At 41.5% G+C, this 17,902-nt stretch overlaps 1 protein-coding gene across 1 annotated transcript in view; it reads right to left on the bottom strand.

The window, feature by feature from the left end:
• LOC145344555 (ankyrin-2-like) overlaps positions 1–17,902 on the bottom strand; it is an 831,416-nt gene that overhangs the window by 197,547 nt on the left and 615,967 nt on the right. The window contains exons 10-11 of the mRNA XM_080191753.1: positions 16,146–16,244; positions 3,683–3,781 (exon numbers count right to left, since the gene is read on the bottom strand). Coding sequence (XP_080047879.1) covers positions 3,683–3,781; positions 16,146–16,244 — 198 coding nt within the window. The remainder of the gene's footprint in view (positions 1–3,682; positions 3,782–16,145; positions 16,245–17,902) is intronic.

Genomic DNA, 17,902 nt, shown 5'->3' on the forward strand with positions numbered 1-17,902 from the left:
ATTTTAAGTGACCAGGAAAAAACCCATATTGGAAATAGAAGATTCATCATAAAAATTTTGAATAGATACCATTAATTCTGTTCTCTTGCCAATGGATAACCACAACATGGCAGACATATGAAGGTTCTAATCATGATATTAGAAAATAGAACAGTTCAAAGAACACAAGAAGATATGAAATGGGACCATGTGGCCTGTTGAGCCTACTCCATCCACCATTCAATATGAAGAAAGGGGAGCTTGAATATATTGGCAATCAAAACATAAAGAGGATATTTATGATGATGATCTATGGAAGCTTAAATGCACTTTTAGAGAGCTTACATTTTATCTTGGTCTTGATTATAATATAACTTTGAACTGTATTTTACCGATTAACACATATCAAATAAATGATTTGATTTATTATTGTCACATGTATCAGCATTCAGTGAAGAGTACAGTTTCTTGCACACGATACAAAGCATATCATTCATAGAGAAAATGTACGTAGTTCTTCTGAACGGAAATGGCAACAATCCAGGCAATTTAGGCAGAGACAGGCCTTTACTAAAAGTGCTACACTATAGAACCTATTCAAAACTAACCTGTTTCTGAAGTTGCACAATTGGAAAGATGGCAACCATTTGTCTCTTGCTCCTGGATTGTTTGAAACACAATGCAGTAGCACTGGCTGGAGTATGTTAAATGTTAACATTTAAAGAGGAAGATGTTAGACCGTACCATAATATTGTTAGTGTTGGTTAAAAGGAGGAATTCATGACAGGGTGAACCATAAAACAATGAAGCTGATGATATGTTAGTTTTTAATCAAATAAAGTTCTTATGTATAATTTGGTGATGGAAACAGTGGCACTAATTACATGGGATATTCTGCTTAAGGTGAGCACTTTGTGGGCACAGGCATAACAATGAAAACAACAAATAATTACAATAGCGTACAGAAAAGCAAACATTAAACTTAAATAATACTGAAGAGGCTTGATTTGAAAGGCAACAAATTATCATGTGTAATATTTTAAAAATGGTCTTTAGTTCATTACAACTGCTAGAATTTCTAAATGCAATGTACCTGTAGTATATTGATCAACTATTGTACTGACCCTCAGATCAATAACTTAATTAGCTGCTGTTTAAATAATATTGCTGTAAAATGGCCTGATTTTACAAAGCAGTTTTTCTCCCCCAAAGATTAGGCTGAGCAAATTTCAGGTAAGTTAAAAAGATCTTCATCGATTGGTATATAGTTACAAATTTAAGTTCAAAAACACATCAGTGCCATATAAACGATACACAATTACTGCATTACTTCCCTAATATATCCAATATTAATTCAAATATCATACTCTTCACAATGTGCCTCCAAAATTTAATTCTAATCAGTCTGAATCCAACTTTGGTTTCACAAAATTTATCACTGGAGTGCAGTTTCCTACCAATAGAATTTTAAACCCTACACAAGCAGTCAAATATGAACCAATTGCTCTTGATAGAAAATATTGAAATTGATGGAAAAATTGCCTCATTTATTACTACAAATATATTTGCAATTTACTCATTTTAGCCCAATAAGGTAATAGAATATGACACAATATTACCTTGGGAAAAATAGGACTTAATTATTTCCTCATAACTTAACAAAAAGAGATATGACACAAATTGTTTTCCATGGGTTATAATAAAAGTCAATGAGAGCAAATTCAGCCTAAGCCACTCATTGGGAATCTGAAGTAATAAAGTGGAATGCTAGTTTTACAACCCACCCAATTTTATTCTCTATTGAAATCAATGAAGTGAATATTAGATGGGTAAAATCAGTGTCCCAACTGAGCCCTTAGATTTTCTAACTAGCGAGTTAGGTTCAAATTACCCCCTTGTATATAAGTCTCTAAAATTCTCATGACCTAAGTGGTTTAAAACAGTTTAATTTTAATTTAAATACTTTTACTAAGAAACCTGTAGATTTATTATACCATCTGTCAGCTTGTTTTCTTAGCTCAACTCGCTGTATGGAAAGATCTAGCAGCAGTAATGGCCACCGACTGTCTTAGTGTACTCTTGAGCAGTCTCAGTTGTAGAACACTTGCAAAGCTAATAGCATATAAAAGCAATGAGGCTAAGGTACTAACTGGCCAATATATGAGCATTCATTATGGGTATGACAGCTACAAACAGTAGCCATTTCTTCCTCTGTTTGTATTGCAATTTTCAGTTTTCTCCCCCATTGTTAGCCTGTTTCACAGGATAGCTGGCACCTCCAAAGATGAGAAATGTGTGAATTTTGAAGGGAGGAGGAAGAGCCAGATGTCTTCCCCTTTAAATGCACAGGACTGGCATGCAACAGCAAACCTACCTCATCAATACCCTACAAACCCATAGCCATAGTAAACACATGGAATGCGATTAAAAGCAAGAGAAAGAGACACCAATAATGTCAAAACAAAATCACTTCAGCAACACGCACATGAAGGATATAAGTAAACCACAGGTCATGTTAAAATAACTCCGATGTACAGATAGGTGAAAAATGAATATTTAACACCAAATAGAAATCAAGATGATGATATCAAGGTGCCTTCATATCACAGGATTGCTTATTTTGCTATTTCGATAAAATTATAGTCATGTGACTACAGTGTTACTACTGTAATTTTGTGAAGGTCAATTTTAAACAAAGGTTTCATTATAAAATGCTGCAAGATCTTGTTTTTGTGTGTGTTGACATCGCAAGCAAAATAACTTACTCGAAGTAAAGGAAATAATTTGCGTTTAATGAAATGAGAATCAGGTGGTTCTGCAAAAGGCGATTTTATACTCTGTCAGAATAAAATTATTTATGAGGATGGCGATCCTGATGCAGCTTACTAGGTTGAATAATTTTCGCCAGCTTCACTTTTGTTTTTCCTGGATCCACATTCAGTTAAGAACATAATGATAGAGTAAAGGTAGTTCTCCTACAGTAGCCTCCAGCAGGCCTTTTAAGGACTGAATGCATAAACTGGGAAACACTATTCAGTTTCTGTACAATTTAGCAGGAGGTTTCCTGAAACAGCCAGGTCTCTGGAGGAGCATAATCAAGTGCTTAATACCTATTTTATATGGGCATGTAAAGCATTCAAGATTCATTGACTGCCAGATTAGATAAACTTCCAGCAGGATTGGATATCGGATTTTGCTGTCCAAAATTGCTCCCTCTACCCCTCATTTTACATCTAGAAACTGAATGTATTACACATAAATTTCGAGCAGCAAATGTTTTCTTAAAACTCAATGATATTTTGGAAGAATAATTCAAATATTGTGAATTGTATTTAAGTGCTTTTCAGCTTAATCTTCTCTTAATTTGTCACATGGGGGCTTTTTCAGATACACTCTTTCATTTGCAAAAGCAGATCTTGAACATTTTTTTAAAGCAACCATGTGCAGCCTTCAACGATTTTCATTCTTTTATCAGTGTTTATTCACTGTATGCAGCATGCTTGACAGCGCATTCAGTTTGTTGATATAAAGATGCATGGACCTTAGATGCATGCACTCAAACTCAACTCCAGGTAATCTGCTCTTATGTTGAAAAAACATAGCTCTTCCCAAACTCTCAATATAGACTACAACATTGTGTACTAATTGGACAAGCATGACATCTTAAGGGGAAGCAATGCTGCATTAAGTAACAAAAGCTCACCCTTGTCTTGGCATCTATCTGAGCTCCTCGATCCAGAAGCAATTTGACCATATTGGTATTTCCTCGTTTGGAAGCTACATGCAGCGGAGTGATTCCATTCTGGATTGGAATTAGAGATAGGTAAAGGAGAATACAGTCATAAATTACAGAAACTATAAAGCATTAAAAGGCAATAATTCAATTCCAATGTGATAACATTTGTTGAGATCTTCCTTGGAATGAGATAAAAATATAACAACTTTCGATGCAAGAAAACAAAACCATGCAGTGCAACAAGCTATACTTTTTTAGATGAGTGTGACAGAGAACTGAGCAGCTGTGCTTCAACACAGCTCCATCAACAAATACATTTCAATGTACGTATGTCAATACCTTTTTATTGGAACCTCGTACTTCCCCTTGGTTTACTATCTTGAATTTTATTAATTTTTTTCCCACAACAATCCAACATTGAACTGGATTTGTTAACATTATTAAAAAAATAAACTCAGTAGTTTTTGGCAGCTTACTGTCTCTATCTTGTAAACCGACTGATGTGCCCATTTTGGATTTAATTGGCTGCATAATTGCAACAATGACATTTAAGTCTCTAAATTCTGAAAACAAATTGACTTGTGAATACTTAAGGATAAATTATTAGTCCCATTAACTTTCTTGAAAACAAGAAGGAATTGCATTTTTTATAACCAAGAGTGCAATTTTCCATTTTTGAGACTGCATGGTGGCGTGTGGAAGCACATTAATATGCACAGGACAAAAGAACCTGATGGATCAGGAGCTGTTACTTCTGCCTGCCATCAGCTGGCATGGTCAAAGGTTTGGACACCATATTTAAACACCAGCTGAACATATCCACCTCATGCCACCAACCCACCTGTCTCCAGGAGACCATTACAGATGTCTTCCACCACAAGAAGGCAGCTGCAAAATGAAGGCTGCACTTACTACAAACATCAGGCCCTCAAGGCCCTCTTCAGAGACAGATATTGTATTCCAGGAAGCAAACAACTTCACCTCTCCGGCTTGGGAGGCCAATGTAGAGCAGGTCAGCATGGCTGGCAACCACACCCAAAATGCCATCCAGTGCAGGAAGAGGATGAATTATCTCATTGGCTCTGCGCAGGTAAAACAATATTCAGCTTCCTGCAATGTCAAACTCTTATCATGGCATTATGCACTCAAATGATGACTCTCTTCAGAGAACTCAGACAACCAACACCGGGGTGTAGATATAAACACTAATTCTCTCACAGAGACTTCCACACCACCACCATCCTAGCTATCATGCTGTTCACACTCCATCCTCTGGCCCTTCTGGGGAGAGCAAGACACCCAGGCATCTTACCCAACCTCACTCCATCCTTTCATCACAGGACTTAGCGTGGATAGAGGATTGGTTGTCAAATAGGAGGCAGAGAGTGGGGGTCAACGGGTGCTATTCGGATTGGTGGATGGTGACTAGTGGAGTGCCCCAGGGGTCGGTGCTGGGGCCTCAGCTTTTTACCATTTATATAGATGATCTGGAGGAGGGAACCGAGTGTAGAGTGTCGAAATTTGCTGATGACACCAAGATTGGGGGAACGGCAAATTGTGCGGAGGGTGTGGAGAGTCTGCAGAAGGATCTAGATAGGCTGGGCGAATGGGCCAGGAAATGGCAAATGGAATTTAATGTTGGCAAGTGTGAGGTGGTCCACTTTGGTAGGAAGAATGGTAGGAAGGACTATTACTTACGGGGCAAAAAACTGCAGCAGGCGACGGTGCAGAGGGACCTCGGGGTCCTTGTGCATGAGTCGCAAAAACCCACCTTGCAGGTGCAACAGGTGGTCAGGAAGGCGAATGGGATGCTGGCCTTCATAGCGAGGGGGATTGAATATAAAAGTAGGGAGGTCTTGCTGCAGCTGTATAGGGCATTGGTGAGGCCGCAACTGGAGTACTGTGTGCATTTTTGGGCGCCACACCTGCGCAAAGATATTTTGGCCTTGGAGGGAGTGCAGAGGAGATTTACTAGGCTGATACCGGAGTTGAGGGGGTTGAGCTATGAGGAGAGGCTGAATAAACTGGGCTTGTACTCGTTAGAGTTTAGAAGAATGAGAGGAGATCTCATTGAGACGTATAAGATGATGAATGGGATGGATAGGATAGAGGTGGAAAGACTCTTCCCGCTCAAAAAAGACAATAGGATTAGGGGGCACAGCCTCAAGATAAAAGGGGAGCGGTTTAGAACGGAGTTGAGGAGGAACTTCTTCACTCAAAGGGTGGTGAATCTCTGGAATTCTCTGCCCGTTGAAGTGGTGGAGGCTGCCTCGCTAAATATTTTTAAGACGCGGGTTGATGGGTTTTTGATAGGAGAGGGGATTAAGGGTTATGGGGAGAGGGCGGGAAAGTGGAACTGAGCAGCGACAGATCAGCCATGATCTTATTGAATGGCGGGGCAGGCTCAAAGGGCTGGATGGCCTACTCCTGCTCCTATTTCTTATGTCAAAAAGGACAGTAGGAGGAGAGGTAATAAGCCGTGGATAACAAAGGAGGTGAAGGAAAGTGTTAAATTAAAAGCGGAGGAATTTAGAGTAGCTAAGAGCAGTGGGCGAGAAGAGGATTGGGAAAGGTTTAAATGTCAACAAAGATTGACAAAGAAGTTGATAAAGGAGGGTAGGAGAAGCTATGAAGCTGGGCTAGCGCTTAATATAAAAAAGGATAGCAAGAGTTTTTATAAATATATAAAAAGGAAGAGGCTGGCTAGGGTGAACGTTGGTCCTTTAGAGGATGAGAAAGGGGACCTAGTGGTAGGGGATGGGGATATGGCTAAGGTATTGAATAACTTTTTTGTTTCTGTCTTCACGGAGGAGGACGTGAATAATTTGCCGGGTGTTAGCGATGGAAAGGTGGTAGGACTGGAGGGTCTTAATGACATTACTGTTACTAGAGAGGTGGTGCTCGACAGACTGGAGGGGCTGATTGTGGACAAGTCCCCAGGACCGGATGGAATGCATCCGAGGGTTCTGAAAGAAATGGCGGAGGTTATAGTGGATGCCTTGGTGGTTATTTTCCAGACGTCGCTGGATTCCGGGGAAGTGCCGGAAGATTGGAAAACGGCTAATGTTACGCCGTTGTTTAAGAAGGGTGCCAGGCAAAAGGCGGGGAATTATAGGCCGGTTAGTTTAATGTCTGTGGTAGGTAAAATGTTGGAATCCGTCATTAAGGAAGAAATTGCGAGGCATCTTGAAGGGAATTGCTTGATAGGGCAGACGCAACACGGTTTCATTAAAGGGAAGTCGTGTCTGACAAATTTACTGGAGTTCTATGAGGATGTGTCTAGGGCAGTGGATAGAGGAGAGCCGGTGGATGTGGTCTTTCTGGATTTTCAGAAGGCGTTTGACAAGGTACCTCACAAGAGGTTATTGCAGAAGGTCAGGGGACATGGAGTTGGGGGTAGGGTGTTAGCGTGGATAGAGGATTGGTTGTCAAATAGGAGGCAGAGAGTGGGGGTCAATGGGTGCTATTCGGATTGGCGGTTGGTGACTAGTGGGGTGCCCCAGGGGTCGGTGCTGGGGCCTCAGCTATTTACCATTTATATAGATGATCTGGAGGAGGGAACCGAGTGCAGGGTGTCGAAATTTGCTGATGACACCAAGATTGGGGGAAAGGCAAATTGTGCGGAGGGTGTGGAGAGTCTGCAGAAGGATCTAGATAGGCTGGGCGAATGGGCCAGGAAATGGCAAATGGAATTTAATGTTGGCAAGTGTGAGGTGGTCCACTTTGGTAGGAAGAATGGTAGGAAGGACTATTACTTACGGGGCAAAAAACTGCAGCAGGCGACGGTGCAGAGGGACCTCGGGGTCCTTGTGCATGAGTCGCAAAAACCCAGCTTGCAGGTGCAGCAGGTGGTCAGGAAGGCGAATGGGATGCTGGCCTTCATAGCGAGGGGGATTGAATATAAAAGTAGGGAGGTCTTGCTGCAGCTGTATAGGGCATTGGTGAGGCCGCAGCTGGAGTACTGTGTGCAGTTTTGGGCGCCGCACCTGCGCAAGGATATTTTGGCCCTGGAGGGAGTGCAGAGGAGGTTTACTAGGCTGATACCGGAGTTGAGGGGATTGAGCTATGAGGAGAGGCTGAATAAACTAGGCTTGTACTCGTTAGAGTTTAGAAGAATGAGGGGAGATCTCATTGAGACGTATAAGATGATGAATGGGATGGATAGGATAGAGGTGGAGAGACTCTTCCCGCTCAAAAAAGACAGTAGGACTAGGGGGCACAGCCTCAAGATAAAGGGGAGGCGGTTTAGAACGGAGTTGAGGAGGAACTTCTTCACTCAAAGGGTGGTGAATCTCTGGAATTCTCTGCCCGTTGAAGTGGTGGAGGCTGCCTCGCTAAATATTTTTAAGAAGCAGGTTGATGGGTTCTTGATAAGAGAGGGGATTAAGGGTTATGGGGAGAGGGCGGGAAAGTGGAACTGAGCCACGACAGATCAGCCATGATCTTATTGAATGGCGGGGCAGGCTCGAAGGGCTAGATGGCCTACTCCTGCTCCTATTTCTTATGTTCTTATGTTCTTATGAAAGGACAGAGAACAGACCAGGGGAGGGACAATCAAAATCATTGCCCTCACAGAATTCGAGGGGTCTGCAGCTGAGCTGAATGGGGAGGACAAAAGATCACTCCTGTGGGAAAAGAGGAGATCAGTTTGTCCCACCAACCTAATGCAGATCACAGCTCCATCACCTCCTGGCAATCACTGAGTCACATACAATATCATATTGCTCATGCTCATCATCTTAAACTATATTCTCTACTTTCTAGGCAGCAGCAACTTGAGGTCCACAAGGCAACCTGCCATATGTCCCAGCACCAGACCACATCCAAAGAGGAATAACTGAAAGCAGCATCACGTTGGTGGAACACAGCTCAAGATTAGGCTTGGGGTCACTTTCTAGAGAACACCTTTATACATGTCCTCAAAACAATTAAGAGTCAGGTAAAGGCCATGTCCCCGGCACTTGGGGGACTGCTGGAGAACAGCCACCTGCTCGGTCAGAGTCCAAGTCAGTGGCTACTAATTCAATGATGAAGATGCAACAACAGATGACAAAACATCAGGCAGATACTTAACAGTCACTCAGCAGACTAGAACATGGAGAAGTCCATCTAAATTGTGTCTGTTGTGGCTCTGACATACAAGCACCTCGTGGTCACATGGGAAGATCGGCGACCACTGTGGAGACACAAGTTAGGAGGCACTCCCAGAAGGGGCCCTTTGCCTAGTTGTGCATTCCTCCCACTCAGCCTCTGACTCCTCCTGATCAGATTCACTGGGTCTTTTGATCTGATACAGTGCCAGTACTGCAGTACAGCAAGATGGTAGTTCTTTACTATTACTTCGAAATGAAATCCTAAGCTTCTTTTATCACTGTCCATCTGCCAGATACATGCCTGGAACCTCACAATGTGAAAGCTGCACTCCTTCCTGTTTTCTCCAGCTTCTTTCAATAATACTGGATCCCATAGTTGTTGTGGTGAACATGCCTAGACTTCCGCCCAAGCCCATCATTTGTAACATTCCCATGCCCCACGTAGACCATTAACTGCCATATTTAGAGGCTGTATTCATGGTCACCTACTGAAGCAAACACACACTCCCCCCTCACCCCTTACCCCCAAAGAGAAGAATCCTGGGTAAAATACTTGTCAGTATCTGAAAGCGGAGACCTGAATGGGTACCACAGCAAATGGCATACTTCTGGACAATGTAGGCAAAGAACAGACATCTGCAACCCAAGCATTGTTGTGTTCATCACAGCAAGACTAGTGCAACTCTGTGGCAGGTATGCTATGCAGGTCGCACGCACCTCGAAGTCACAAGGGAACTGAAGTCCAATTTGTGCACACCACTCCTTTGCAAACAATTTTCAGGCTGGCGCAACATCCCACTGGAATGATAAAATTGGAAAGCTCCACAAAATTCCAGCGAGCAACTATTTTAATGAGCATTCATGAGATAGTAATGAATGCCACTAGACAGCAGGATAACTGAGTCACCATTGGCATATTCATAAACTATTTTTACGCCAACTGGTTTCCAACTTTTTGCCTGCCATTGCATTCCCTACTCCGGACCACCTCAAAACCCATGTGGGACAGGATGGGAGAAGTCTGTCCCAAATGTTTTTCTCACTATCTATTTCTATCCACTTTTAAAGGACTTCTGACATATTGATATATATCTAATATAAAAATATCCAATATAATGTATTGTTAATTCTTGAAACCAATAATAGAACCCACTTAGTTTTTTTTTAAACTTTAGAATTTTAACATTCAATTCTTTGTTCATCATTCAGGATGTCTAATCTAATGATGCAATGTTACTCCAAAAACCTGCCTTGGTTATGGGCATATTTTTTATTGTCTCTGATCCATCGCAAAATGAAAATACTGCAGTTAAATCAGATCCATTGCTAACTTAATTCTCATTTGCTTCTCCATTGGCCAAATAAAGGAAATTTATGTTTCCATCACAAGTACCCTGGATGCGTTTGTTCCTTGATGGCATTATTGGCTATGTATTTGTGGTCTAATTTCCAAGACCACTTTCTCAGCAGATTTTAGTCTCAAGAGAGCTTATCTTTGTTTGATTTACTCTCTCCTTTTGAAAACCATTATTACTTCAAGAAATTTCTTTGAAAAATAATTACAATCATGAGCTCTTATTTGTAGTTCCGTTCTGCACTTAAGCAAATCTTAGTAATCAGTAATTCTGCCATGATTGGTAGGTTGGTTCTTGTTCCCAGAGAGGAGTTGTGCTGGTGATACCTGCTTTCTAATAGGTTAAAACATCAAACTTAAAAAATCAAATTTAGATCACTTCTCTGCCACACAATTTCATGATTTTGCTTAACCACAGCCTGAACTATTTCATGAGTTCCTCCAAATGTGCACAATTAAAAACTGGAGTTGTAGAAATGGCATTGCATCCATTGGCAAGATATCTGAACACAATACTTGAAAACTGTCGACCACTGGCACTAACGACTTTAAGTATTTCATGTCTTTCATGTGACGTCAATTCATTTTGTCTGGGATGTTTTGTTTCGTGCATGTCTCTGAGGAAATTACATGGCATTCAGTAACAACTAAATAGCCCTTCACTTGTCGCATCAAGAAATCAGTTTCAAATGTTTACTGCAGATGATGTGGTGATAATTCTATATTTGTATATTTTGGTCTATATTTAAAGCAAGATGGGCAACCTTTTTTTATTAATTCCATGGATGTGGCCATCACTGGGTAGCATTTATTGCCCATCCCTAATTGCCCGTGTGAAAGTGATGGTGTGTTTGTCTTCTTGAACCACTGCTGTCCAAGTTATGGCTGCTATCCTGATTTATTTTGGGAAAATATATATTACATAATTACTGTTCACAGTTCTCTGAGCTAGATGCCAGCTATGAATTTTTTGCCATTATTATTATATAAAGTTATATAAACATTGTTATATAAAAGTTTTGGTATTACTGTCAAGTCATAATCCCTTTATCTACTACTATTCTAATCCATTTGAGTTTCTGAAACAACAATATTGATTATTTGTGCCCAAACCTCTATTACTCTTTAACTGAGGATCCCAGATGTCTCACCTTTTCTGACTCTGTTCCCATTAGACTTATATTCTGGCCAGATACTGGCAGACCCATAATAAATGTGTCAATTTAAGCTTGAACATTCTCAGGAGATTTCGCACTGAGCTTTCGCATTCTGGTCCACGTCTTGTGTTTTGCCATATGTATGTAACCTCTGTTGCTGATAGTTCTGCAATCTGACCATTTTTTTGTATTCACAAAGAACAATCATTCAAAGATTTCAAAAGTAGTGAAAGAGCCATACACGAATGGATTGAATCTTTTATTAAAAAGTGTAGAATGCAAAATAATTGCTTTTCTTAAGCTTTACAAACCTTCTCTCTGCACAAATCGATGAATATGACACGTGACACATTGTTATTGATTGTCATACTTCTGGGACAATACAGTTTCTAATCACACAGCAATGATGCAGCTGCTGAAATTGTTATGGATTTTTCAGGGTTGCAGAAGTTCGCAATTACTTATTGTACATAAGAACATAAGAAATAGGAGCAGGAGTAGGCCATCAAGCCCTTCGAGCCTGCCCTGCCGTTCAATAAGATCATGGCTGATCTGTCGTGTCTCAGTTCCACATTCCCGCCCTCTCCCCATAACCCTTAATCCCCTCGCTTATCAAAAACCCATCAACCCGCGTCTTAAAAATATTTAGCGAGGCAGCCTCCACCACCTCAACGGGCAGAGAATTCCAGAGATTCACCACCCTTTGAGTGAAGAAGTTCCTCCTCAACTCCGTTCTAAACCGCCCCCCCCTTTATCTTTTCCCCCTAGTCCTACTGTCCTTTCTTGTAAGAACACCCCCTTTCAGTTTGCTTGTGTTTTTGTTAGTTTATGATTCTAGCTCCATTTAGCAGTCTTAATAATGATAATTTCTCTGATTCACCCAAATGAATCGACTCAAATCACTGAATATACCAAGGAGTTGCCATCCTCCTTTCTTGTATGATAGTTGTAACCCATGGCTAGCAGCTGAGTGCTTTTTATTTTAAAACTTTCACCAGTGATGATCACCAGTCAGTTCAGTGACTCCAAATAAGCAATGGCCATTAAATTTCAGGTTGAATTATGTGGTAATTTTCAAAGTCTGACACTGCATTTCTCTTTGTCAGTGATTTTATACCATACATTTCATGATATACCTATGGAGCTGAAGTAATAGTCAAGGAAAGCCACAACAATTTGTATCTCCTATAAGGAGTATTGAATGACTTGAATCTTTCTCATTCAATTTCAAATACTAGAAACCTGACATATTTTACATTTGAAAATTAGGCCAATATTTTCTCATGCACTCAAATCTTGAAATGTTTTCTTTCCTAAAACCTATTTCAGGTAATTGCTATTCAAGCAAATTTGTAGTTTGCCATTCTTTCTGTCGGCAATTCCCAGTGATATCACCTGTTTGATTGGATCATCTGGTTTGTTCCTGGACTTGAAGGTTCTATGCCATCAAATTTAATTTTAATTTTTCTCACAATAGAAATAAAATACTGCTAACTGGATAGACTGGCAAGGTGACTTGCTTATTTTTTTCTCTTAAATCTTTCATAGGATGCAGGCATCACTGGTAAGGCCAGCATTTGTTGCCCATCCCTAATAGCCCTTGAACTGACAGCCATTAAGAGTCATCAACATTGCTGAATCTAGAGTCACATGTAGGCCAGATCAGATATTTCAGATTTCCCTCAGTAGTGAATTGGATTGGTTTTCATAATGATCAATGATAGTTGTCATGGTCACCGTTACTGAGACTAGCTTTATATTCCAGATTCTATTACTGAATGCAAAGTCCAACTTTTTCTAATGGTACGTTTTGAACCCATGTCCCAGAGCACTGGCCTGTTCCTCAAGATTACTAATGCTGTAATATTACTGCCACCATCTCCCCCAAATGGTGACTATCAATGGTGATATAACGTTCCTCTGGTCAGCAACTCAATTTTTTGAAATAGATCTTCACATTCCAAATCTTTTTCTAATCAGATTGAGACTTTTATAGCAGATTTAAGATTGATTGAATACTTCTTTTGTACCTATCCGAAAGTAAGCTGTACATGGCGTTTTTGTATGTAATGTGTTCAGCATGGCTTCCTTTTCACTAATACGCCTGCACTTGTAATTTTTTCCTTGAGATGCTTCTATTTAGGTCCCTGCTATAATTTCTTCTAAACTCACTCAGATAGGATGTTCACTGTGCTTTTGTTCCGTGTTAAATTGCATTAATGTTTTCAGAATTAGAAATCAGGATCAGAAGGACCTTGGGGTCCGGGACCATAGGACTCTTAAATCGGCCTTGCAGGTGGAGGATGTGGTCAAGAAGGCGTATGTGTACTAGCCTTCATTAATCAAGAGATTGAGTTTAGGAGTCAGGAGATAATGCTGCAACTTTATAAGACCCTTGTCAGACCCCACTTGGAGTACTGTGTGCAGTTCTGGTCACCTCACTACAATAAGGATGTGGAAGCTATTGAAAGAGTGCAGTGGAGATTTACAAGGATGTTGCCTGGATTGGGTGGCGTGAGGATAGGTTGAGGGAGCTTGGTCTTTTCTCCCTGGAGAGACGAAGGATGAGAAGTGACCTGATAGAAGTTTATAAGATGTTGAGAGGTATAGATAGGGTGGATTCTCAGAGGTTATTTCCCAGGGCTGAAATGATTGCTACGAGAGGACACAGGTTTAAGGTGCTGGGGAGTAGGTACAGAGGAGATGTCAGGGGTAAGTTTTTCACTCAGAGGGTGGTGAGTGAGAGGAATCGGCTGCCGTCGGTGGTGGTGGAGGCGAACTCGCTGGGGTCTTTTAAGAGACTTCTGGATGAGTACATGGGATTTAATGGGATTGAGGGTTATAGATAGGCCTGGTAGGTAAGGATATGATCGGCACAACTTGTGGGCCGAAGGGCCTGTTTGTGCTGTAGCGCTCTATGTTCTATTATTGAGGTGGCACAGTGGTTAGCACTGCTGCTTCACAATGCCAGGGACCTGAGTTTGATTCCTCCTTGGGTGACTGACCATGTGGAGTTTGCACATTCTCCTCATGTCTGCATGGGTTTCCTCTAGATGTTCTGGTTTCCTCCCACAGATCAACGATGTACAAGTTAGGTGGATTGGCCATGCTAAATTGTCCCTTAGTGTCCAAGATGTGTAGGATAGGGGGAGTTATTGAGGTTATAGGGTTGGGCCTCAGTAAGACGCCCTGTCGGAAACTCAGTGCAGACTCAATGGGCTGAAAGCTCTCCTTCTGCATTGCAGGGATTCTATGATTCTAATGGTGGAATGCAGTCATTTGCTTGATTCATAAATACTACATAAAAGTTTGCTGTAACTTTTCTTCCCGTCCTGTTACCCAGAATATTTTACATAGAGTAATTGGCTAGACTTTTACGGCACTCTGCTCCGTGCGTGTCTGATCAAAATGCACATAAAATTATGTGGGATGATGTGGGGTGTGCATCTCAGTGTCATTGTGCATGTGTGCAATGTTGAGATTGATGGGAGCATGCGGGACGAAGAACTGCACCCACCTACAGTTAAAGGGCCAACGAAGGCCTTTAAAGAGTTGACTGACCGAGATTTTATGTTGCCCATGCGGTTTTGCACTTATCACATGGGCAAAAAGGGCAAGCAGGTGATACACATTTATCAATTTGTTGTCCATAGACGGGATAAAGGACCCCTGGGGTGCAAGCATGTTAATTTTATTTATGATTTTGTTGCTGTTATATTTCTGAGTTTTGCCAGATTTCCCTTTGATTGCATTAGCTTTCTAAGCTGGTTCACCTACAAACTTTTTGCCAAAGTTTAAACAAAATAGATCAATCTGCACAAACCATGAGGAACATTGATGTTTACAAAAGATATTGGCCTTGAAAACCCATGGCCATTTGACTTATTGTCACTGAGGGTGTGGGGGATGGGGCAAGAGGTAATGTGGTAGTCAAGTTGAGGATAGAGCCTCTCTGAATGTCAGACTCCCCAACACCCACAAGTTCATTGTGTCCCAGCATACAGATACTGCAGGTTTATCATGGATGTCCCAGCTGACCCTGCTTTAGATGTAGAAAATGATCAGATCCCAGCATAATTAAAAGCTGTTTTTTCCCCAAGGGATCCCCCTACAAAAGGGAATAACCAGACTTGATTTGCAACTCCCATCACCCCCTGGCTCACTTTGACCTCCCCCCATGACCACAGCCACTAGCCCTAGCTGCACCACCTCAGCTGGGTAGTCCAGATCTGCTGCACTAGCAGTAAGACTCATGATGGCATGGGTGTCTACTACAATGGAGCTTTCTGCTTTTGGTTATTTGTTTGAAGTCCCACCAGAGAGTTGAGTATGTGGGCGTATAGTTGCAATGCAGTCTTGAGAGAGTACTACACTGTCCATGATGCTAATATTTGAAAAAAAATTCTGCCCTATTCTTTTCTATCACAATTTCACTGCAGGTAACATGAAAGCAAACCATTTAATACTTGATTTCATGGGTATGCTTCAGTATATTGGTGGGTTCAAATGTTGGTAAATGTGCTCAAATCTGAAGAAGAAATGCCTTAGCTTCAGATACCATTGAGTCATCAAACTGTTGTTCTCAGCAAACTATACTATGCAATGTCAGATATTTGCTATTCTAGAACACTGCTTTTCAGGGCAGGGAGGCAAGATCAGAAAATCCAGCTCCTTAGATAGGTGCAGTCTTATGTTGATGTCAACCATGATCAAACCATTGTACACTCTCTTCATAGCTTGAGAATAGTGAAAAAAGACAGCATGACTGCTGCAAAGCTAAAAGCAGGAAAAATAACAAATCCAAATCAGAAAGAAAAAATACTTACCCGGGCTGTGAAATCCACAGCGGCTCCTCGGTTTAATAGCAGAGTGGCCACATTCACATTTCCATAGTGGGCAGCAATGTGCAAAGGAGTGAACCCACTCTGAGAATAGGAAGAAAAAACATTTAAAATGTAAACCGAACCAGCTTATAGTTCAACTTTCAAGGTGTCTGACACCCAAATCTCCAATAAGACCCCTGTTCACTCAAAAACAGAACTTAACAACAGCCATCTCCATAAACGGAATCAGAATATCATCAGTACCAGAAAGAAAATGACTCTAATCTCCTGATTTTACTTGCAGAATTATACTTGGGCACATCTCTCAGTTCATTACTTACATCCTGCGGCTGCATTTGAACTAAGGACAAAGCATAATGAGTTGCAGTATGGTAATGGAGTGATTCCAGACCACAGGAAGAAGAGCTTTGCTCATGTGGTTCCGATCTGTGATTTCCAACACTGTTAGGATTAGCCTTCTGCAAATTTGCCACAACCACAGTTATTATAATGAGGGGAGATTTCCTGTTGTTGGTGTGAAAACTCACTGCATGCAAGGACGCAGGTATTTTACCCAATATTGTCATTTTTCTATTTAATTATGAGTTTCTGATTGAAAAATATCTAATATTTACAAACTGATCGCAAACTTGGTGTTTAAGTGAACTGAGACCCAGATTTTCAATCTGATGTCAGGGTTGGTGAGGTGCATGTGGTGGAAAACCAAAAATAAAAACAGAAAATGCTGGAAAAATTCAGCAGGTCTGGCAGCACCTGTACACAGAAACAAATAAAGTTCATGTTTCTTAAGAAGAGCTCTGAAGAAGAGACGTACAGAGTCAAAACGTTAAGAACATAAGAAATAGGAGCAGGAGTAGGCCATCTAGCCCTTCGAGCCTGCCCCGCCATTCAATAAGATCATGGCTGATCCGTCGTGGCTCAGTTCCACATTCCCGCCCTCTCCCCATAACCCTTAATCCCCTCTCTCCTCAAAAACCCATCAACCCACGTCTTAAAAATATTTAGCAAGGTAGCCTCCACCACTTCAACAGGCAGAGAATTCCAGAGATTCACCACCCTTTGAGTGAAGAAGTTCCTCCTCAACTCCGTTCTAAACAGCCCCCCCTTTATCTTGAGGCTGTGCCCCCTAGTCCTATTATCCTTTCTGAGCGGGAAGAGTCTCTCCACCTCTATCCTATCCATCCCATTCATCATCTTATACGTCTCAATGAAATCTCCTCTCATTCTTCTAAACTCTAACGAGTACAAGCCCAGTTTATTCAGCCTCTCCTCATAGCTCAACCCCCTCAACTCCGGCATCAGCCTAGTAAACCTCCTCTGCACTCCCTCCAGGGCCAAAATATCCTTGCGCAGGTGCGGCGCCCAAAACTGCACACAGTACTCCAGCTGTGGCCTCACCAATGCCCTATACAGCCGCAGCAAGACCTCCCTACTTTTATATTCAATCCCCCTCGCTATGAAGGCCAGCATCCCATTCGCCTTCCTGATCACCTGCTGCACCTGCAAGCTGGGTTTTTGCGACTCATGCACAAGGACCCCAAGGTCCCTCTGCACCGTCGCCTGCTGCAGTTTTTCGCCACGTAAGTGATAATCCTTCCTACCATTATTCCTACCAAAGTGGACCACCTCGCACTTGCCAACATTAAATTCCATTTGCCATTTCCTGGCCCATTCGCCCAGCCTATCTTCTCTCTCCACAAATGCTGCCAGACCTGAATTTATCCAGCATTTCCTGTATT

Source organism: Carcharhinus amblyrhynchos, chromosome 1, assembly GCF_965287045.1.
Source record: "Carcharhinus amblyrhynchos chromosome 1, sCarAmb.v2.hapA, whole genome shotgun sequence".
Classification (NCBI taxonomy): domain Eukaryota; kingdom Metazoa; phylum Chordata; class Chondrichthyes; order Carcharhiniformes; family Carcharhinidae; genus Carcharhinus; species Carcharhinus amblyrhynchos.